The sequence below is a fragment of the Nerophis ophidion genome, linkage group LG14 (genome assembly GCF_033978795.1).
Source record: "Nerophis ophidion isolate RoL-2023_Sa linkage group LG14, RoL_Noph_v1.0, whole genome shotgun sequence".
NCBI lineage: Eukaryota > Metazoa > Chordata > Actinopteri > Syngnathiformes > Syngnathidae > Nerophis > Nerophis ophidion.
In genome coordinates, this window is record NC_084624.1 from 42,347,428 (window position 1) to 42,372,100 (window position 24,673).

Sequence of the window (24,673 nt, forward strand, 5' to 3'; positions counted from 1 at the left end):
ATACTTATGTGGGAATTTCCAGTTGTCGACCAGCGTCCTTCACTACGGCTGGAGCCTTCACTGTCATTCCTTCTCGTTTCATGCCCTGCCGCCTGCTCTGATTCATATAAAATAAAGACTTTATTTTTAGTTCATTTGTCCACAACATTTTCCATGGGACTGTTTTGTAAACAGGGGCGGCATAGCTCGGTTGGTAGAGCGGCCGTGCCAGCAACTTGAGGGTTGCAGGTTTGATTCCCGCTTCCTCCATCCTAGTCACTGCCGTTGTGTCCTTGGGCAAGACACTTTACCCACCTGCTTCCAGTGCCACCCACACTGGTTTAAATGTAACTTAGATATTGGGTTTCACTATGTAAAGCGCTTTAAGTCACTAGAGAAAAGGGCTATATAAATATAATTCACTTCACTAAGCATATACCAATAAATACGACATTGAAATATCTGCAAAGCTTCCACAAAACAAGGTGAGATGGGCAGGGTGGGGGTGAGGTGTGGGTGCAGGGGCGGTTAGGGGGTAGCGGGGGGTGTATATTGTAGCGTCCCGGAAGAGTTAGTGCTGCAAGGGGTTGTGGGTATTGGTTCTGTTGTGTTTATGTTGTGTTACGGTGCGGATGTTCTCCCGAAATGTGTTTGTCATTCTTGTTTGTTGTGGGTCCACAGTGTGGCGCATATTGTTAACAGTGTTAAAGTTGTTTATACGGCCACCCTCAGCGTGACCTGTATGGCCGTTGACCAAGTATGCGTTGCATTCACTTGTGTGTGTGAAAAGCCATAGATATTATGTGATTGGACCGGCGCGCAAAGGCAGTGCTTTTAAGGTTTATTGCCTCTCTGTACTTCTCCCTACATCCGTGTACCACTCTGAACAGCAGCGTTTTAAAAAGTCATACATTTAACTTTTTGAAAGTGATACCGATAATTTCCGATGTTGCATTTTAAAGCATTTATTGGCCGATAATGTCGTGAGTCCGATATTATCAGACATCTCTAGTTTTCGTTTCATAATCACTATCCAGCGTATGTGTGTTTTATATAATGATGACAAACTATATATTGTACACAAGAAGCCAACATTCCTATGTGTCGCTTACATAAAGCCATGCAATGAATTTGTTTCACCTCCAGCGTAAACAGGGTTGGAGAAAATGTTGAGCGATAAGAGTATGCATTCCCGACCCTGTGAAATGTTCCTCATTTTAGATAAGTCGTATATTTTACACATGCACACATATATTTAATACGTTCTGCTATCGCTGGCACTCTTTGATGATAAATATCTCTTTAATAAGGTTTTCCTCTGAGGAGATAGAACATCTGCAGCGTATTTGCCAGCCTTCTAACATCACATTTTCATTTCATGTGGAGAAAAAAAAAAAAAAGATGTAGCCTGGGGTCGCTCTAAATGTCCTTGTAATTTCTCTTTGCCGGGGATTTTTTTTTTTTGAAGAGGGAAAACTTGTTTTAATGCTGCCAATTTTGTCAGTAAAGTACATGAAACCTGTCTGTGAGGATGATGTTTTACAATAAAGTGTGTGCAGGAAGTCTTTTTGTACAAAGTCTGAAAGCGATTGTTACACAGTTACTCAACTGCATCAAGGGCGCTGTCACGCCAAATTTCTTCCCCCCTACAAAAACTTTCCCCCCGGAAGAAACTACTTGAAGGACCCCAAATGAGGGTGGAAGGACCTTAAAGCAGCCCACGCAGCTGCCTGTTTTAAAAGCATTATAATTGGCTGATTGTCATAGGTGAAAAATAACGGTGAGGAAAAAATATTAGCATTAGAGCATGCTAACCTTTCAAGCTATTTGTGTTTTGCTAATTTTGCTGCTGTAACCCTTAACGGTGAGGAAAAAATATTAGCATTCCAGCGTGCTAACCTTTCAAGCTATTTTTGCTTTGCTAATTTTGCAGCTGTAACCCTTAACGGTGAGGAAAAAATATTAGCATTCCAGCGTGCTAACCTTTCAAGCTATTTTTGCTTTGCTAATTTTGCAGCTGTAACCCTTAACGGTGAGGAAAAAATATTAGCATTCCAGCGTGCTAACCTTTCAAGCTATTTTTGCTTTGCTAATTTTGCAGCTGTAACCCTTAACGGTGAGGAAAAAATATTAGCATTTCAGCATGCTAACCTTTCAAGCTATTTTTGTTTCGCTAATTTTGCTGCTGTAACCCTTAATGGTGAGGAAAAAATATTAGCATTCCAGCGTGCTAACCTTTCAAGCTATTTTTGTTTCGCTAATTTTGCTGCTGTAACCCTTAACGGTGAGGAAAAAAATATTAGCATTCCAGCGTGCTAACCTTTCAAGCTATTTTTGCTTTGCTAATTTTGCAGCTGTAACCCTTAACGGTGTGGAAAAAATATTAGCATTTCAGCATGCTAACCTTTCAAGCTATTTGTGTTTTGCTAATTTTGCTGCTGTAACCCTTAACGGTGAGGAAAAAATATTAGCATTCCAGCGTGCTAACCTTTCAAGCTATTTTTGCTTTGCTAATTTCGCAGCTGTAACCCTTAACGGTGAGGAAAAAATATTAGCATTTCAGCATGCTAACCTTTCAAGCTATTTTTGTTTCGCTAATTTTGCTGCTGTAACCCTTAACGGTGAGGAAAAAATATTAGCATTCCAGCGTGCTAACCTTTCAAGCTATTTTTGCTTTGCTAATTTTGCTGCTGTAACCCTTAACGGTGAGGAAAAAATATTAGCATTCCAGCGTGCTAACCTTTCAAGCTATTTTTGCTTTGCTAATTTTGCAGCTGTAACCCTTAACGGTGAGGAAAAAATATTAGCATTAGAGCATGCTAACCTTTCAAGCTATTTTTGTTTCGCTAATTTTGCTGCTGTAACCCTTAACGGTGAGGAAAAAATATTAGCATTCCAGCGTGCTAACCTTTCAAGCTATTTTTGCTTTGCTAATTTTGCAGCTGTAACCCTTAACGGTGAGGAAAAAATATTAGCATTTCAGCATGCTAACCTTTCAAGCTATTTGTGTTTTGCTAATTTTGCTGCTGTAACCCTTAACGGTGAGGAAAAAATATTAGCATTCCAGCGTGCTAACCTTTCAAGCTATTTTTGCTTTGCTAATTTCGCAGCTGTAACCCTTAACGGTGAGGAAAAAATATTAGCATTTCAGCATGCTAACCTTTCAAGCTATTTTTGTTTCGCTAATTTTGCTGCTGTAACCCTTAACGGTGATGAAAAAATATTAGCATTCCAGCGTGCTAACCTTTCAAGCTATTTTTGCTTTGCTAATTTTGCTGCTGTAACCCTTAACGGTGAGGAAAAAATATTAGCATTCCAGCGTGCTAACCTTTCAAGCTATTTTTGCTTTGCTAATTTTGCAGCTGTAACCCTTAACGGTGAGGAAAAAATATTAGCATTAGAGCATGCTAACCTTTCAAGCTATTTTTGTTTCGCTAATTTTGCTGCTGTAACCCTTAACGGTGAGGAAAAAATATTAGCATTCCAGCGTGCTAACCTTTCAAGCTATTTTTGCTTTGCTAATTTTGCAGCTGTAACCCTTAACGGTGAGGAAAAAATATTAGCATTTCAGCATGCTAACCTTTCAAGCTATTTGTGTTTTGCTAATTTTGCTGCTGTAACCCTTAACGGTGAGGAAAAAATATTAGCATTTCAGCATGCTAACCTTTCAATCTATTTGTGTTTTGCTAATTTTGCTGCTGTAACCCTTAACGGTGAGGAAAAAATATTAGCATTCCAGCGTGCTAACCTTTCAAGCTATTTTTGCTTTGCTAATTTTGCAGCTGTAACCCTTAACGGTGAGGAAAAAATATTAGCATTCCAGCGTGCTAACCTTTCAAACTATTTTTGCTTTGCTAATTTTGCAGCTGTAACCCTTAACGGTGAGGAAAAATATTAGCATTCCAGCGTGCTAACCTTTCAAGCTATTTTTGCTTTGCTAATTTTGCAGCTGTAACCCTTAACGGTGAGGAAAAAATATTAGCATTCCAGCGTGCTAACCTTTCAAACTATTTTTGCTTTGCTAATTTTGCAGCTGTAACCCTTAACGGTGAGGAAAAAATATTAGCATTCCAGCGTGCTAACCTTTCAAGCTATTTTTGCTTTGCTAATTTTGCAGCTGTAACCCTTAACGGTGAGGAAAAAATATTAGCATTTCAGCATGCTAACCTTTCAATCTATTTGTGTTTTGCTAATTTTGCTGCTGTAACCCTTAACGGTGAGGAAAAAATATTAGCATTCCAGCGTGCTAACCTTTCAAGCTATTTTTGCTTCGCTAATTTTGCAGCTGTAACCCTTAACGGTGAGGAAAAAATATTAGCATTCCAGCGTGCTAACCTTTCAAGCTATTTTTGCTTTGCTAATTTTGCAGCTGTAACCCTTAACGGTGAGGAAAAAATATTAGCATTTCAGCATGCTAACCTTTCAATCTATTTGTGTTTTGCTAATTTTGCTGCTGTAACCCTTAACGGTGAGGAAAAAATATTAGCATTCCAGCGTGCTAACCTTTCAAGCTATTTTTGCTTTGCTAATTTTGCAGCTGTAACCCTTAACGGTGAGGAAAAAATATTAGCATTTCAGCGTGCTAACCTTTCAAGCTATTTTTGCTTTGCTAATTTTGCAGCTGTAACCCTTAACGGTGAGGAAAAAATATTAGCATTCCAGCGTGCTAACCTTTCAAGCTATTTTTGCTTTGCTAATTTTGCAGCTGTAACCCTTAACGGTGAGGAAAAAATATTAGCATTCCAGCATGCTAACCTTTCAAGCTATTTGTGTTTTGCTAATTTTGCTGCTGTAACCCTTAACGGTGAGGAAAAAATATTAGCATTCCAGCGTGCTAACCTTTCAAGCTATTTTTGCTTTGCTAATTTTGCAGCTGTAACCCTTAACGGTGAGGAAAAAATATTAGCATTCCAGCGTGCTAACCTTTCAAGCTATTTTTGCTTTGCTAATTTTGCAGCTGTAACCCTTAACGGTGACGAAAAAATATTAGCATTTCAGCATGCTAACCTTTCAAGCTATTTGTGTTTTGCTAATTTTGCTGCTGTAACCCTTAACGGTGAGGAAAAAATATTAGCATTCCAGCGTGCTAACCTTTCAAGCTATTTTTGCTTTGCTAATTTTGCAGCTGTAACCCTTAACGGTGAGGAAAAAATATTAGCATTCCAGCGTGCTAACCTTTCAAGCTATTTTTGCTTTGCTAATTTTGCAGCTGTAACCCTTAACGGTGAGGAAAAAATATTAGCATTTCAGCATGCTAACCTTTCAAGCTATTTTTGTTTCGCTAATTTTGCTGCTGTAACCCTTAACGGTGAGGAAAAAATATTAGCATTCCAGCGTGCTAACCTTTCAAGCTATTTTTGCTTTGCTAATTTTGCAGCTCTAACCCTTAAGAGTCATATAACTTGGTATTGTCAGGCCCTCATTGTGGTCCTTCAGGCATTGGAGGGGCTGTCACGCCAAATTTCTTCCGGGGGGAAGGTTTTTGTAGGGGGGAAGACATTTGGCGTGACAGCGCTAACTTCCGAACTGGACTGTGTTTGTGTATGTACACTCACGATCAAAATTTTACATACATGGTAAATGGGTTGTACTTGTATAGCACTTTTCTACCCCTTTTTAAGGAGCCAAAAGCGCTTTGACAGTATTTCCACATTCACCCATTCACACACACATTCACACACTGAAGGTGTGAAGTGTCTTGCCCAAGGACACAACGGACGTGACAAAGATGGTAGAAGGTGGGGATTGAACCAGTAACCCTCAGATTGCTGGCACAGCCACTCTCCACGCCATACACTTGTAAAGAACAGAATGTCATGGCTGTCTTGAGTTTCCAATATCTTCTCGGCTCTTATTTTTTGTGATAGAGTGATTGGAGCACACACTTGTTGGTCACAAAAAACATTCATGAAGTTTGGTTCTTTTATGAATTTATTATGGTTCTACTGAAAATGTGACCAAATCTACTGGGTCAACAACCGCTGACATCACATGGACATAGATAAGACCTTCTGTAGGAAAGTTCTGTGGTCAGACGAAACAAAAATTTAGCTGTTTGGCCACAATACTCAGCAATATGTTTGGAGGAGAAAAGGTGAGGCCTTTAATCCCAGGAACACCATACCTACCGTCAAGCATGATGGTGGTAGTATTATGCTCTGGGCCTGTTTTGCTGCCAATGGAAATGGTGCTTTACAGAGACAATAAAGCATGAATATTACCTACAAATTCTTCAGGACAACTTAAAATCATCAGCCAGGAGTTTGGGTCTTGGGCGCAGTTGTGTGTTCCAACAGGACAATGACCCCCAAACACATATCAAAAGTGGTAAAGGAATGGCAAAATCAGGCAAGAATTAAGGTTTTAGAATGGCCTTCCCAAAGTCCTGATTTAAATGTGTGGACAATGCTGAAGAAACAAGTACAGGTGCTGTTCATATTATTAGAATATCATGAAAAAGTTGATTTATTTCAGTAATTATATTCAGAACGTGAAACTTACATATTATATCAATTTATTACACACATAGTGATATATTTGAAATGTTTATTTCTTTAAATGTTGATGATCAGTACTGACAATTACTGAAAATCCCAAATTCAGTATCTCAGAAAATTAGAATATTAGTTACGACTAGTACCAAAAAATATTTTTTAGAAATGTGGGCCAACTGAAAAGTATGAACATGGAAAGTTTCAGCATGTACGGCAATCAATACTTTGTTGCAGCTCCTTTTGCCTGAATTGCTGCAGCAATACGGCGTGGTATAAAGTCGACCAGTCTGTTGCACTCCTCAGGTGTTATGAGAGTCCAGGTTGCTTTAATAGTGGCCTTCAGCTCTTCAGCATTGTTGGCTCTGACATCTCGCATCTTCCGCTTCACAATACCCCATAGCTTTTCTATGGGGTTAAGGTCAGGTGAGTTTGCAGGCCAATCAAGAACAGGGATACCATGGTCCTTAAACCAGGTACTGGTAGATTTGGCACTGTGTGCAGGTGCCAAGTCATGTTGGAAAATGAAATCTTCACCTCCATAAAATTGGTCCGCGGCAGGCAGCATAAAGTGTTCTAAAACTTCCTGGTAGACTGCTGCATTGACCCTAGACCTCAGGAAACACAGTGGACCAACACCAGCAGATGACATGGCACCCCAGACCATTACCCATTGTGGAAATTTGACACTGGACTTCAGGAAACGTGGATTCTGTGCCTCTCCTGTCTTCCTCCAGACTCTGGGACCTTGATTTCCAAAGGAGATACAAAATTGACTTTCATCTGAAAACATAACTTTGGACCACTCAGCAGCAGTCCAGTCCTTTTTGTCTTGAGCCCAGGCGAGACGGTTTTGACGTCTCTTATTCAAGAGTGGCTTTACACAAGGAATGCGACAGCTGAAGGCCATATCTTGCATACGTCGGTGCGTGGTGGTTCTTGAAGCACTGACTCTGGCTGCAGTCCACTCTTTGTGGATCTCCCCCACATTTTTGAATCGGTTTTGTTTGACAATCCTCTCCAGGGCGCGGTTATCCCTCTTGCTTGTACACTTTTTTCTACCACATCTTTGTCTTCCCTTCGCCTCTCTATTAATGTGCTTGGACACAGAGCTCTGGGAACATCCAACCTCTTTGGCAATGACCTTTTGTGTCTTGCCCTCCTTCTTTAAAGTATCAATGGTCATCTTTTGGACAGTTGTCAAGTCAGCAGTCTTCCCCATGATTGTGTGTCATACAGAATCAAAACGAGAGACCATTTAAAGGCTTTTCCAGGTGTTTTGAGTTAGTTAGCTAATTAGAGTGTGGCACCAGGTGTCTTCAATATCTGACCTTTTCACCATATTTTAATTTTCTGAGATGTTGGATTTAGGGTTTTCATTGGTTGTCAGCTATAATCATCTCCTTTTTGGCAAAAAACACTTGAAATGTATCAGTCTGTTTTGGAATGAATGTATACATTCTACAAATTTGACTTTCTAAATGCAATTAATGAAATAAATCAACTTTTTCATGATATTCTAATAATATGACCTGCACCTGTATGCGTCAGAACAAATTTAGCTGAACTGCACCAATTTTGTCAAGAGGAGTGGTCAAAAATGCAACCAGAAAGCTTGAGGATGGCTACCAAAAGCGCCTTATTGCAGTGAAACTTGCCAAAGGACATGTAACCAAATATTAACATTGCTGTATGTATACTTTTGACCCAGCAGATTTGGTCACATTTTCAGTCGACCCATAATAAATTCATAAAAGAACCAAACTTCATAAATGTTTTTTGTGACTGGCAAGTATGTGCTCCAATCACTCTATCATGAAACAATAAGGGTTGTATAAATGATTGGAAACTCAAGACAGTCATGATATTATGTTCTTTACAAGTGTATGTAAACTTTTGACCACGACTATATGTGCGCAGTGGCCCACGGGCGTGGGTATTGTGTTTCCGTGTGTGCCATGAACACATCATTTTCTGGCTAACTCCAATTTTATTTCAATATAATTCCTTTTAAACCACTAATGAGAGCAGTTGTTACTCCGTGGTTCCAATTTTTGTCATTCAGTTCAATATTTCAAGACTTTTTTTATCGTGTAGTTGCCCTTTTATTTTTATAATTATTCTCTTTTTGGTCAGCTTAAGAAAGGGAACAACAATAGTGTGATGAGTAAATTTGAGTCTCACACTCACTGCACACACACACACACACATGCATACACTCGGTGAGCGATGTGTTACACTGTATTAAAATAAATGCTCTTTTTTTTCTCACTACCTAATAAAGTCTCCTGTTGGTCCAAGATAAGCTCTTAATTTGCAGCTTGGCGTGCACTCTCTCTCTCTCTCTCTCTCTCACACACTTACACACACACATTTATACACAACAACACAAACACATGCCGGAGGTCACGCACTAGTCATTAGTGATGCGTGCAGACAGCCGTTAAATTGGTGCAGAGTTGGTTCCCACACACTCACGTACAGTGAAAGTGATGTCACACACACATTCCTCGCGTGTGCATGTGTGACAAACACACACACACACACACACACACACACACACACACACACACACGTTACATCGTAATTTGTTCAAATGTTATCAGAATCCTCTTTAATGAACACATTCAGAATATCCATTCAGTACACCGCAAAAACTGAAATCTAAGTAAGATTAAATATCTCAAGTAAGGGTGATATTGTTTATTTTCTGCCTGAAAAGATCATTCTTCTCACAAAGCAGATTTCATGGTAACTTTACTTCACTTATCATTCACACATTTCTAACCTGATGTTTTTGCTTACCGTTTCATTGTCTCCTCCATTGTCATAAATGGTAGACACTAGGGTTGTACGGTATACCGGTATTAGTATAGTACAGCGATATTAATGAATCATTTTCTGTATGATACCATCTCTGAAACGTACGTACCCCCACTGTATGGACCGTAAATGTTGAAATCCCCAAATTTCTTGCAATTGTACTTTGAGAAACATTATCAATCAATCAATCAATCAATGTTTATTTATATAGCCCCAAATCACAAATGTCTCAAAGGACTGCACAAATCATTACGACTACAACATCCTCGGAAGAACCCACAAAAGGGCAAGGAAAACTCACACCCAGTGGGCAGGGAGAATTCACATCCAGTGGGACGCCAGTGACAATGCTGACTATGAGAAACCTTGGAGAGGACCTCAGATGTGGGCAACCCCCCCCCCCTCTAGGGGACCGAAAGCAATGGATGTCGAGCGGGTCTAACATGATACTGTGAAAGTTCAATCCATAGTGGCTCCAAGACAGCAGTGAGAGTCCCGTCCACAGGAAACCATCTCAAGCGGATCAGCAGCGTAGAGATGTCCCCAACCGATACAGGCGAGCGGTCCATCCTGGGTCCCGACGAGCGGTCCATCCTGGGTCTCGACTCTGGACAGTCAGTACTTCATCCATGGTCATCGGACCGGACCCCCTCCACAAGGGAGGGGGGGACATAGGAGAAAGAAAAGAAGCGGCAGATCAACTGGTCTAAAAAGGAGGTCTATTTAAAGGCTAGAGTATACAGATGAGTTTTAAGATGAGACTTAAATGCTTCTACTGAGGTAGCATCTCGAACTGTTACCGGGAGGGCATTCCAGAGTACTGGAGCCCGAACGGAAAACGCTCTATAGCCCGCAGACTTTTTTTGAGCTCTAGGAATCACTAGTAAGCCGGAGTCTTTTGAACGCAGATTTCTTGCCGGGACATACGGTACAATACAATCGGCAAGATAGGCTGGAGCTAGACCGTGTAGTATTTTATACGTAAGTAGTAAAACCTTAAAGTCACATCTTAAGTGCACAGGAAGCCAGTGCAGGTGAGCCAGTACAGGCGTAATGTGATCAAACTTTCTTGTTCTTGTCAAAAGTCTAGCAGCCGCATTTTGTACCAACTGTAATCTTTTAATGCTAGACATGGGGAGACCCGAAAATAATACGTTACAGTAATCGAGACGAGACGTAACAAACGCATGGATAATGATCTCGGCGTCTTTAGTGGACAAAATGTGTTCCAATCCATATGTGTTGGAGCCACTATGGATTGAACTTTCACAGTATCATGTTAGACCCGCTCGACATCCATTGCTTTTGGTCCCCTAGAGGGAGGGGGTTGCCCACATTTGAGGTCCTCTCCAAGGTTTCTCATAGTCAGCATTGTCACTGGCGTCCCACTGGGTGTGAATTCTCCCTGCCCACTGGGTGTGAGTTTTCCTTGCCCTTTTGTGGGTTCTTCCGAGGATGTCGTAGTCGTAATGGTTTGTGCAGTCCTTTGAGACATTTGTGATTTAGGGCTATATAAATAAACATTGATTGATTGATTCTTAAACTGTTTGACTATTTGCTCACACAGGTGTGGACAAAGGGGTGTACCTCGCCGCATCCTTTCTTGTGAAAGACTGAGCATTTTTTGGGAAGCTGTTTTTATACCCAATCATGGCACCCATCTGTTCCCAATTAGCCTGCGCTCCTCTGGGATGTTCCAAATAAGTGTTTGATGAGCATTCCTCAACTATATTAGTATCTATTTCCACCTTTCCCAACTTCTTTGTCACGTGTTGCTGGCATCAAATTCTAAAGTTAATGATTATTTGCAACAACAAAAAAAATGTTTATCTGTTTGAACATCAAATATGTTGTCTTTGTAGCATCCATCCATCCATTTTCTACCGCTTAATCCCTTTTTGGGGTCGCGGGGGGCGCTGGCGCCTATCTCAGCTACAATCGGGCGGAAGGCGGGGTACACCCTGGACAAATCGCCAGCTCATCGCAGGTCCAACACAGATAGACAGACAACATTCACACTCACATTCACACATATTCAACTGAATATTAGTTGAAAAGAATTTGCAAATCATTGTATTCCGTTTATATTTACATCTAACACAATTTCCCAACTCATATGGAAACGGGGTTTGTATCAATGGCTAACTCCGGGGGGGACTAGCGGTAGAAAATGGATGGATGGATAAATTCCCACCATTTATCTGCTGATGTCACAGGTCGGAAAACGTCTAAAGTCAGAGCAAATTTTCGAACGGACCGATAAGAAGTATGAAGGAAGGCACAATTGTTTTGTGAATTTCTCGGAAATTCCTCAATGGTTTGAGTTTAAATTTTGGGGACCTATGCAGATTCAAAAGCAAGTACCAATATGTAAAATGTGGCTCTTTTGATGACTGTATCCGGCTCTCAGGTAAATCCGAGCTGACATTGCTTGACACGATAAGTAATGAATAATTCCACTTGTAATTACAGTGTTAAAAATATCCATCCATCCATCCATCTTCTTCCGCTTATCCGAGGTCGGGTCGCGGGGGCAGCAGCCTAAGCAGGGAAACCCAGTCTTCCCTTTCCCCAGCCACTTCGTCTAGCTCTTCCCGGGGGATCCCGAGGCGTTCCCAGGCCAGCCGAGAGACATAGTCTTCCCAACGTGTCCTGGGTCTTCCCCGTGGCCTCCTACCCGTTGGACGTGCCCTAAACACCTCCCTAGGGAGGCGTTCGGGTGGCATCCTGACCAGATGCCCGAACCACCTCATCTGGCTCCTCTCGATGTGGAGGAGCAGCGGCTTTACTTTGAGCTCCTCCTGAATGGCAGAGCTTCTCACCCTATCTCTAAGGGAGAGCCCCGCCACTGTGAGGATGGGAACGTAGATCGACCGGTAAATTGAGAGCTTTGCCTTCCGGCTCAGCTCCTTCTTCACCACAACAGATCGGTACAACGTCCGCATTACTGAAGACGCCGCACCGATCCGCCTGTCGATCTCACGATCCACTCTTCCCCCACTCGTGAACAAGACTCCTAGGTACTTGAACTCCTCCACTTGGGGCGGGGTCTCCTCCCCAACCCGGAGATGGCACTCCACCCTTTTCCGGGCGAGAACCACGGACTCGGACTTGGAGGTGCTGTTGAAAATAATTTTCAAAATATAAAAAAATTCTCATGCATTTTTAATCCATCCGTCCGTTTCTACCGCACCTTTTCAAGAAGTTGCGTTAATGGTAAGAAGTTATTTATTTATTATTGGTTAGTGTGAGGCCTGCTGTCCTGGGGGTTCTTCAGAGCACCAAGCACCAACATGAGAGCCTGTTTCAGGGTTACAAAATTGTTTTATTTTTCAATAAGTCTCTCAGTTGCTTTCCAGCAATTGTCTTTTTCTCTTTCGTTTTTGCTCGCGCTCTGGCTCCAACCCCAACCCCGTCTCTCCTCCTGGCTGCTGCTTATAACAGAGCGACAGCCCCGCACCTGTCGCTAATTTCGAGGCCGGTCCTGGCAACACCCCGCTTCGCTGCAGGCCCGCAGGCCACGCCCCCTCCACAGTTAGCTTCAGAATAACAATGTTATTACAAAGAATAAGAGACCTATTATACTCTAGAAATGTTGGTGTTACTTAAAAATGCACGCGTTTAGTTGTGTTCAGTGTTGAAAAAAAATACTATACGGCTCTTACGGAAATACATTTTAAAATATTTGACTTCTTGGCTCTCTCAGCCAAAAACGATCCCGACCCCTGCATTAAAGCCTCTTTTTTATCCTCCATTTAAAGTTGTTGAAACGATTATGGGTGTCACACAAAAAGATGAATATCTTTGAAAACCGTCATCGCCTCACCTCAAAGATTGAAGCGGCTCTTTGAGTAAAGCAAAGACTGAAAGGAGAGCTTTTGCAGGAAGTGTCCTTAAAAGTGTGAAAGGAAGTACTTTTTATCCTTTTTCTTTTCAGTCTTGGCCGTCCCCTAATGGACAGACGTGCGTGCATCCTGCACTCTTTCCGTCAGACTGATGTTTGTCTGCATGTGAAGCTTGGTACCTTTCTAAGGGTGTGCTTTTGTATTCATTTTGGTGAGAAAATGGAATTAAATTCATTGAGAACAGAAGAGTTCGGTTCCTACGACGGCCATGTACGTGGAGTTTTAGTGTAAGTCTTATAGCTAATTCAACATTTAAATCAGTCACACTGTACACAGAACACATGAACTACATACACAATACTGTAATATAAAGATGATATACAAGAATGATGCCAGTGTGGTATCTTGCACACTGGATGGGGTATTGCATTTGAGGGAGATACAGGAAGTGTCAATAATGACACCACTAAGCTACTGAGTGGCTTAGTGGTTAGAGCAGTGGTCCCCAACCACCGGGCCGCAGAATAATTTTTTATTTTTATTATTTTTTTAAATATTTATATACCGTATTTCCTTGAATTGCCGCAGGGCATATAGTATGCGCCTGCCTTGAATTAGATTAGATTAGATAGTACTTTATTTATTCCGTCAGGAGAGTTCCTTCAGGAAAATTACAATTTTCAGCACAATCCCACTCAAGATTAGACAAACATTACAGGGAGACAGAACAGGATCGCTGACGGGTCTGCCGGCTTCCAGCGCCCCTTACAAAAAAGATGAGATACAGGTAAACAAGGAGGGGGGGGGGGGGATTAAAATAAAATAAATAAAAAATAATAATAAAAAATAAAAAAAATCGGTCTTAGCCTGGGCCCTGGAGAGGAGGTGCAGACTGAGGCCAAGGGAAAAAACAACAACTCATAGCCATAGAACACATCCCTCTTCCATGTGTGTAAGAGGGAAACATCAAACATCAAAGAACACAGAGGATATTAAAGACATTAAAGCAGCAGATACAACCAGACACTTCTACATACAGCTATGAATAAAAAGTAAAAGAAACATATCCACTGTGGTGGCCTCTGGGGTGTTCCACGCCATCGTCCGCTGGGATGGGGGGAGCATGACCAGAGACAGGAGCAGACCCAACAAAGCAACCAAGACAGCCGACTCCATTTTCGGCCTGTGTCCAGTCCGCATGGATGAGCGAGGATACGTCCAAGGTGACTGAGTGACTGAATTACTGCCGGGTCAAACTCGCTTCCCAAAATAATTAGCGCATGCTTAGTATTACCGCCTGGTCAAACTAATGACATCACGAGTGACGCTTCCTCTGTCATCATTTTCAAAATGGAGGAGGCTGATTTCAATATCAGTAATTTACTGTATTTATCAGTAATAATAGACTCCCTTTTCAGACCAGTTGATCTGCCGTTTCTTTTCTTTTTCTTCTATGTCCCACTCTCCTTTATGGAGGGAGTCCGGTCCGATCCGGTGGCCATGTACTGCTCGCCTGTGTATCGGCTGGGGACATCTCTGCGCTGCTGATCAGCCTCCTCTAGGGATGGTTTCCTGCTGGCTCCGCTGTGAACGGGACTCTCGCTGCTGTGTTGGATCCGCTTTGGACTGGACTCTCGCGACTGTGTTGGATCCATTATGGATTGATCTTTCACAGTATCATGTTCTCATAGTCATCATTGTCACCGACGTCCCACTGGGTCATTATTGTCACCGATGTCCCACTGGGTGTGAGTTTTCCTTGCCCTTATGTGGGCCTACCGAGGATGTCGTAGTGGTTTGTGCAGCCCTTTGAGACACTAGTGATTTAGGGCTATATAAGTAAACATTGATTGATTGATTGATTGATAATTTGAAATCGCATAAAGGGAAGAAGATTAAGAGCTATTCAGTAGGATTTAAGGTCCAAGCTTACATCACACTCAAACTTTTACTGCATACTTTTGGTAAGTGCCGGAGTGAGAAGAGGTTTTAAAATATTTAGCGCATGTTTACTTTTACCGCATACCTTTGGTAAGCACAGGAGTGAGAAGAGGTTTTAAATTAATTAGCGCCCCGGCGGCAATTCAAGGAAATATGGTATATTTATTTTTATTTTATTTTTTATTAAATCAACATAAAAAGCACAAGATACACTTACAATTAGCGCACCAACCCAAAAAAACTCCCTTTTTCATGACAAAAAAATTAATTAATAAATAATAAATTAAAAAAACACCCCTGCCCGCCGCAGCTACAAAACGGTTGTGGACCACTGCGTTAGAGTGTCCGCCCTGAGATCGTTAGGTTGTGAGTTCAAACCCCAAAGAGTCATACCAAAGACTATAACAATGGGACTCATTACCTCCCTGCTTGGCACTCAGCATCAAGGGGGTTAAATCAACAAAAATTATTCCCCGGGCGTGGATACAGCTGCTGCCCAATGCTCCCCTCACCTCCCAGGGAGTGAACCGGAGCTGGGTCGAATGCAGAGGACAAATTTCACCACACCTGGTGTGTGTGTGACAATCATTGGTACTTTAAATTTTAATTTAAGTTACTTATCGCTGTTCATTTCATAGGAACAGATCCTTTTTCCTTGTTCAAAGATACCATCTTTAGTCTTCATGATGCTCACAACACACGGTTGTCCAGATACCGATATTTTGGTACAGGAACCGGTATCGAAGTATATATATATATATATATATATATATATATATATATATATATATATATATATATATATATATATATATACATCGTCAGAGGGTAGCTCACATGTCACATATTTGTCAATAAACTCTTCAACTTCTAAGTCTGTGTTTTTATAAATTTTGGGAGCTCCCTCAATCCAAAACAGCGCATGAACATGGGGGGACCCACGCTGCTGGAACTATATATATATATATATATATATATATATATATATATATATATATATATATATATATATATATATATATATATATATATATATATATATATATATATATATATATATATATATATATATATATATATATATATAACCTATATATATATATATATATATATATATATATATATATATATATATATATATATATATATATATATATATATATATATATATATATATATATACACGGGGCTTCACGGTGGCAGAAGGGTTAGTGCGTCTGCCGCACAATACGAAGGTCCTGCAGTCCTGGGTTCAAATCCAGGCTCGGGATCTTTCTGTGTGGAGTTTGCATGTTCTCCCCGTGAATGCGTGGGTTCCCTCCGGGTACTCCGGCTTCCTCCCACTTCCAAAGACATGCACCTGGGGATAGGTTGATTGGCAACACTAAATTGGCCCTAGTGTGTGAATGTGAGTGTGAATGTTGTCTGTCTATCTGTGTTGGCCCTGCGATGAGGTGGCGACTTGTCCAGGGTGTACCCCGCCTTCCGCCCGATTGTAGCTGAGATAGGCGCCAGCGCCCCCCGCGACCCCGAAAGGGAATAAGCGGTAGAAAATGGATGGATGGATGGATGGATATATATACATATATATATATATACATATATACATATATATATATATATATACATATATATATATACACACACACTTATGTTAAAGTGTCATAAGCACTTATTCTTCTGTTGTTGAATACTTTACATACGTTTTGGGTGATACTACATATTTTGGTATTGAGCTGATACCAAGTAGTTACAGGATAATGCATTGGTCATGATTAAAGTTCTTATTTGTTCAGGGACGTATTTCCTGAGTTTGTAAACCATTTCAAAAAATGTACAATTTATATTTTTTTTTAAATATTTTGTGACAATAAAAAATATTGATGTAATCATTGTAGTATCAACTAGATGCAGCTCTTGTACTTGGTATCATTACAATTAGCGATGTCTGATTGTATCGGACTGCCGATATTATCGGACTGCCGATATTATCGGCCGATAAATGCTTTAAAATGTAATATCGGAAATTATCGGTATCGTTTTCAAAAAGGAAAATATATGACTTTTTGAAGCGCCGCTGTACGGAGTGGTACACGGACGTAGGGAGAAGTACAGAGCACCGATAAACCTTAAGGGCACTGCCTTTGCGTGCCGGCCCAGTTACATAATATCTACGGCTTTTCACACACACAAGTGATTGCAAGCATACTTGGTCAACAGCCATACAGGTCACACTGAGGGTGGCAGTATAAATAACTTTAACACTGTTAAAAATATGCGCCGCACTGTGAACCCACACCAAACAAAAATGACAAACAGATTTCGGGAGAACATCCGCACCGTAACACAACATAAACACAACAGAACAAATACCCAGCACTAACTCTTCTGGGACGCTACAATGTACACCCCCAGCTCCAAACCCCGCCCACCTCAACATCCTCATGCTGTCCCAAATTCCAAGCTGCTGTTTTGAGGCATGTTTGAAAAAATAATGCACTTCGTGACTTCAATAATAAATACAGCAGTGCCATGTTGACATTTTTTTCCATAACTTGAGTTGATTTGTTTTGGAAAACCTTGTTACATTGTTTAATGCATCCAGCGGGGCATCACAACAAAATTATCGGAATTGGTAATTAAGAGTTGGACAATATTGGATATCGGCAAAAAAGCCATTATCGGACATCTCTAATTACAATCGATATTTTTACAAATCCGCTGTTTTGTTTACGTTCAGGAGCGCGTTCTTGTTTTTAGCAGTTAACTATCCTCCTATAATGTGTGGTGAAGCCTGTTTAGCTATTCTTTGTCCTGCATGGATGATACTTGTATACGAACCATCTACAAAATTTCCCAAAAAAGTGCAATACCCCTTTGATAGTTCAAGTAGGTCCATTTAGTCTTCTTATTTAATATATATTCAGTTTTGTGTTTAGTCAAGATGTAGGTATTGTAGATGTAGAGTTTACCTTGACATGAAGGGTAACCTGAAAACTCACAGTTGAGTCTGAACAGAAAACATCTTGCCATTAGATCATCTTTGTTTTATTGGTTCATTATGTACAATAAGTGTTACCTTTTGTTCCCGTGCAGTCAGAAGAATAAATTCTTATTTTTGTATATATTTATATATTTTTTATATATTTTTTTATTTAAAAACACAGCTTGTTTTGTCGTGGGAGTAAAAACATATTTATATTGAAATTCAGCTAAATCTTTACAACAGAGGTCACCAACGCGGTGCCCGCGGGGACCAGGTAGCCCGTAAGGACCAGATGAGTAGCCCACTGGCCTGTTCTAAAAATAGCTCAAATAGCAGCACTTACCAGTGAGCTGCTTCTATTTTTTTTTTTTTTTTTTTTATTTACTAGTAAGCTGGTCTCGCTTTGCTCGACATTTTTGATTCTAAGAGGGACAAAACTCAAATATAATTTGAAAATCCAAGAAAATGTTTTAAGGACTTGGTCTTCCCTTGTTTAAATAAATTCTTTTTTTTTTTACTTTGCTTCTTATAACTTTCAGAGGGACTAATTTAGAGAAAAAATACAACCTTAAAAATGATTTTAGGATTTTTAAACACATGAACTTTTTACCTTTTAAATTCCTTCCTCTTCTTTCCTGACAATTTAAATCATCCATCCATTTTCTACTGCTTATTCCCTTTTTGGGGTCGCGGGGGGCACTGGCGCCTATCTCCGCTACAATCGGTCAAGTAATTTATTTATTTTTTTTCTATTGTAAAGAATAATAAATACATTTTAATTTGATTCTTGATTTTAGCTTCTGTTTTTCCGACGAAGAATATTTGTGAAATATTTCTTCAAAATTATTATGATTAAAATTCAAAAAAGTCATACTGGTAAATCTAGAAAATCTTTTGAATAATATTTAAATCTCATTTCAAAGTCTTCAGAATTTATTTTAAAATTTTTGTTCTGGAAAATGTAGAAGAAATAATGATTTGTCTTTATTAGAAATAAAGCTTGGTCCAATTTGTTATATATTCTAACAAAATGCAGATTGGATTTCAACCTATTTAAAACATGTCATCAAAATTCCAAAATTCATCTTAATCAGGAAAAATTACTAATAATGTTCCATAAATTATTTTTTTAAAAGTGTCAAAAAGATTCGAATAAGCTAGTTTTTCTCTACTTTTTTTCGGTTGAATTTTGATTTTTAAAGAGTCGAAATTGAAGATAAACTATGTTTCAAAATTTAATTTTCATTTTTTTTCCTGTTTTTTCCTCTTTTAAACCGTTCAAATAAGTGTTTATTCTCTACAAAAAACCTTCCGTAAAAGGACAAAAAAATATACGACTGAATGACAGACAGAAATATCCATTTTTTTATATATATATATATATATATATGTAGGTGTGGGAAAAATCTCAAGACTACTTCATCTCTACAGAACTGTTTCATGAGGGGTTCCCTCAATCATCAGGAGATTTTAATGGAAGCATTCACATACAATGGTTTATATAGAGCACAGAGTGGGTAGGTACAGGCAGGCGTGATGATTGGTTCATGTGTTACCTAGGAGGTGTTTCCGTCTGTGGCGGCAGACGGATCGACAAACACTTCCCCAAAGACAACACCCTAAGAAAAATATTCAACAAGAACAACAATAAATTGCGCTACAGCTGTATGAATAACATACAACAAATCATTTCAAACCACAACAAAGCAACTGCAAAAGGACTGCCTACCCCCAGACTAAACGACTCTGAAACCAATAAGGAATGTAACTGTCGCAAGAAACCTGATTGCGCTCTCAACGGAGGGTGCTTACATACATCAGTCGTTTACCAAGCAAAGGTAACACGCAAGGACATTAACACATCGACACGTACGTAGGATTACCTGAAGGAGCGTTCAAAACCGGATGGAATAATCACAACACCTCCTTTGCGTAATTCTACAGAACTCAGCAAACACATTTGGAACCTCAAAGACAATAATGTTGAATATTCAATAACATGGCAAATTATTGCATCCAGCACACCTTACAACAGTGGTAATAAAAGATGCAACCTATGCTTGAAAGAGAAACTGTTTATTATATATCATCCAGATCTGTCATCCCTCAACAAGCCCAGCGAAATTATTTCAACATGCCGCCGCAGACGGAAACACCTCCTAGGTAACACATGAGCCACTCTGTGCCCTATATAAACCAATGTATGTGAATGCTTCCATTAAAATCTCCTGACGATTGAGGGAACCCCTCATGAAACAGTTCTGTAGAGATGAAGTAGTCTTGTGATTTTTTCCCACACCTACATATTACGCTCTACCACGGTATCGAGCACTATTTTCTGGATAATCCAATAAATAAATAAATAAATTTAAAAAAAAAAAAATATATATATATATATATATATATATATATATATTAAAGGTAAATTGAGCAAATTGGCTATTTCTGGCAATTTTTTTAAGTGTGTATCAAACTGGTAGCCCTTCGCATTAATCAATACCCAAGAAGTAGATCTTGGTTTCAAAAAGGTTGGTGACCCCTGCTTTACAACTTGTTGTTGTGCTCGACAGGTGGATTTAGGCTTCCTAAGGTTCATCACAGCCATCGGCACACAAGGGGCCATCTCCAAAGAGACCAAGAAGCACTACTTTGTCCAATCCTACAAAGTGGACCTGAGCTCCAATGGAGAGGACTGGGTGACGGTGAAAGAGGGCCCCAAACAGAAGGTCATCTTTTGCAGCTTGACATCCAATACAAGGGTCCTGCTTTGACCAAGACAATAATGCCCCTGTGTCCTCTCTCTCTTTGCAGATCTTTCCAGGGAACCACAACCCGACTGATGAGGCTCGCGCCTTCCTGCCCAAACAGACTCTGGCTCGCTACGTCCGCATTCGGCCCATGACCTGGGAGCAAGGCATCTGCATGCGCTTTGAGATCTACGGCTGCAGAACATCAGGTAGCCACAGTGATGGTTATTAGTAGTGCAGTGGTATGTCAGTCTATGAACGGGTTTTGTTCTTACAACGGCAATTTAAGTTAATTCTAAGTGTAAGTCTTAGTCCTAAATATGAATCCCAATGTGCAAATGTTATTTGTTGCCTTTAATCATTTATGAGTGTTTTAGTACCCACAAAATGTCATAAGACAAAATCATCACATTAAGGGGACATCATGAAGAGAAAAAAGTTAATCAGCTGAGGTAGGCTCCAGCACCCCCCGCCACCCCGAAAAAGGGACAAGCGGTAGAAAATTGATGGATAAAACGAACAAAAATGACATATTGTTTTTTTTACAGTATTCAATCAATCAATCAATGTTTATTTACATAGCCCCAAATCACAAATGTCTCAAAGGACTGCACAAATCATTACGACTACAACATCCTCGGAAGAACCCACAAAAGGGCAAGGAAAACTCACACCCAGTGGGCCGGGAGAATTCACATTCAGTGGGACGCCAGTGACAATGCTGACTATGAGAAACCTTGGAGAGGACCTCAGATGTGGGCAACCCCCCCCCCTCTAGGGGACCGAAAGCAATGGATGTCGAGCGGGTCTAACATGATACTGTGAAAGTTCAATCCATAGTGGCTCCAAGACAGCAGTGAGAGTCCCGTCCACAGGAAACCATCTCAAGCGGATCAGCAGCGTAGAGATGTCCCCAACCGATACAGGCGAGCGGTCCATCCTAGGTCCCGACGAGCGGTCCATCCTGGGTCTCGACTCTGGACAGTCAGTACTTCATCCATGGTCATCGGACCGGACCCCCTCCACAAGGGAGGGGGGGACATAGGAGAAAGAAAAGAAGCGGCAGATCAACTGGTCTAAAAAGGAGGTCTATTTAAAGGCTAGAGTATACAGATGAGTTTTAAGATGAGACTTAAATGCTTCTACTGAGGTAGCATCTCGAACTGTTACCGGGAGGGCATTCCAGAGTACTGGAGCCCGAACGGAAAACGCTCTATAGCCCGCAGACTTTTTTTGAGCTCTAGGAATCACTAATAAGCCGGAGTCTTTTGAACGCAGATTTCTTGCCGGGACATACGGTACAATACAATCGGCAAGATAGGCTGGAGCTAGACCGTGTAGTATTTTATACGTAAGTAGTAAAACCTTGAAGTCACATCTTAAGTGCACAGGAAGCCAGTGCAGGTGAGCCAGTACAGGCGTAATGTGATCAAACTTTCTTGTTCTTGTCAAAAGTCTAGCAGCCGCATTTTGTACCAACTGTAATCTTTTAATGCTAGACATGGGGAGACCCGAAAATAATACATTACAGTAATCGAGACGAGACGTAACAAACGCATGGATAATGATCTCGGCGTCTTTAGTGGACAAAATGGAGCGAATTTTAGCGATATTACGGAGATGAAAGAAGGCCGTTTTAGTAACGCTTTTAATGTGTGACTCAAAGGAGAGAGTTGATCTATTGCCTTGATAGTTACATAAAACTCAAAAACTGTCTGTAGCAGCTTTAAATGACATTAGATTGTGTAGATGAATGTTCACTAGAGTGGGTGTCAACTAGGGATCGACCAATTATCGGCATTTTGACGTAAAGTCGTGGTCAAAAGTTTACATACATAATCTTTTGCAATTTGTTCAATTAATAATGGAGACGTCAAAGAAGAAAGATGTAGGTGCGAAGCGGTGTATTGCAGCTGCCTTTAGCAACACAAACACAGCCGGTGTTTCCTTTTTTTACATTCCCGAAGGTGAAGCTTTACTATGGAACAGAGCGGTCAAGCGAACATGGTTCCCGACCACATGTCAACCGGCAGGTTTCGGTGAGAAAACTGTGGTAATAAGTCGGCTCTGACCGTAGACATTAGCGGAGCTTGCATCGTTCCTCGTGCACCTGTCAAAGAGGCAGCTGCGAACTGTCTTGCCTCCTCTGACCGGCCGCCCCCGAACGTGGGATGCTTACATCGTGTATGAGGGGGGGAAAAAGCTCACCCCGGTCCGACCGGCTGCCTTCGCTTCGCCTCATCGAGAAACGTGGCTTCCCTCAGAGACACTGGCGGTCACCACACCCGTGGCCACACCCCTCCGACTTTCAAGTACCATATAATCTCACTAAAACACTAGTATACATAATAAGCAGATAAGGGATTTCCCAGATTTCCATCCATCCATTTTCTACCGCTTATTCCCTTTCGGGGTCGCGGGGGGCACTGGCGCCTATCTCAGCTACAATCGGGCGGAAGACTGGGTACACCCTGGACAAGTCGCCATCTCATCGCAGGGCCAACACAGATAGACAGACAACATTCACACTCACATTCACACACTAGGGCCAATTTAGTGTTGCCAATCAACCTATCCCCAGGTGCATGTCTTTGGAAGTGGGAGGAAGCCGGAGTACCCGGAGGGAACCCACACATTCACGGGGAGAACATGCAAACTGTACACAGAAAGATCCCGATCCTGGATTTGAACCCAGGACTGCAGTACCTTCGTATTGTGAGGCAGACGCACTAACCCCTCTGCCACCGTGAAGCCCAGATTTATCCTAGTAAATGTGTCTAATAACATCTGAATCGCTCCCACTGCCCTGTCTTTCTTTTTTTTTTCTAGTCCTTCACTCTCACGATCCTCATCCACGAATCTTTCACCCTTGCTCAAATTAATGGGGAAATCGTCGCTTTCTCAGTCCGAATCGCTCTCGCTGCTGGTGGCCATGATTGTAAACAATGTGAGGATGTGAGGAGCCGTGACGTCACGCGCACATGGTCTGCTACTTCCGGTACAGGCAAGGCTTTTTTATTAGTGCCCAAAAGTTGCGAACTTTATCGTCGATGTTCTTCACTAAATCCTTTCAGCAAAAATATGGCAATATCGCGAAATGATCAAGTATGACACATAGAATGGACCTACTATCCATCCATCCATCCATTTTCTACCGCTTATTCCCTTTTGGGGTCTATCCCCGTTTAAATAAGAAAATCTCATTTCAGTAGGCCTTTCAAAGAACGATTAGATTTCTTCAGTTACTATAAGTAAAATCCACACAAACACACAAATTATGTGAGTTTTCTGGAAAGAAGGCGGGCCGTTCTGTTGAACAGATTGTATCGCAGCTTCCAGGTCGCACGTAGCATCGCCGGCAACAGCCAGCAAGTCTGTCGGAGTCAAACACCCCTGAGATGACGCTTTCAACTCCCAACATGTTCCAGTGATTCTGATACTTGCTGCTTATTGACTTCTAACCCTCCAGTAAAATGTGTGCACGTAGTCGCAAACGCCTCTTATGTCTCGACGACAACACCAAATGGAGGCGTTTTCCAAGCAGTCGTGTTTTTTTTTTTGGTTTGTTTGTTTCATGCAAGCGTAGCAAGATAGATAAAAAAAAAATAACACGTGTTTACATGTACACAAGCAAGTCGTCATGGCTGAAAAGGAGTAGCAAAAAGCATTAAAACAAAACCTATGCAATCTATGCAAATCTATTTGACCAAAGAACCACCATTACATGGGCGGCATAGCTCGGTTGGTAGAGTGACCGTGTCAGCAACTTGAGGGTTGCAGGTTCGATTCCCGCTTGTGCCATCCTAGTCACTGCCGTTGTGTCCTTGGGCAAGACACTTTACCCACCTGCTCCCAGTGCCA

At 41.0% G+C, this 24,673-nt stretch overlaps 1 protein-coding gene across 2 annotated transcripts in view; it reads left to right on the forward strand.

Moving 5' to 3' along the window:
- The window catches only part of LOC133568697 (neuropilin-1a-like), a 184,109-nt gene that overhangs the window by 110,489 nt on the left and 48,947 nt on the right, over positions 1 to 24,673 (forward strand). For both annotated transcript variants that reach the window (XM_061920789.1, XM_061920790.1), the window contains exons 7-8: positions 20,636 to 20,791; positions 20,877 to 21,021. In XM_061920789.1, the coding sequence (XP_061776773.1) occupies positions 20,636 to 20,791; positions 20,877 to 21,021 (301 nt within the window). The remainder of the gene's footprint in view (positions 1 to 20,635; positions 20,792 to 20,876; positions 21,022 to 24,673) is intronic.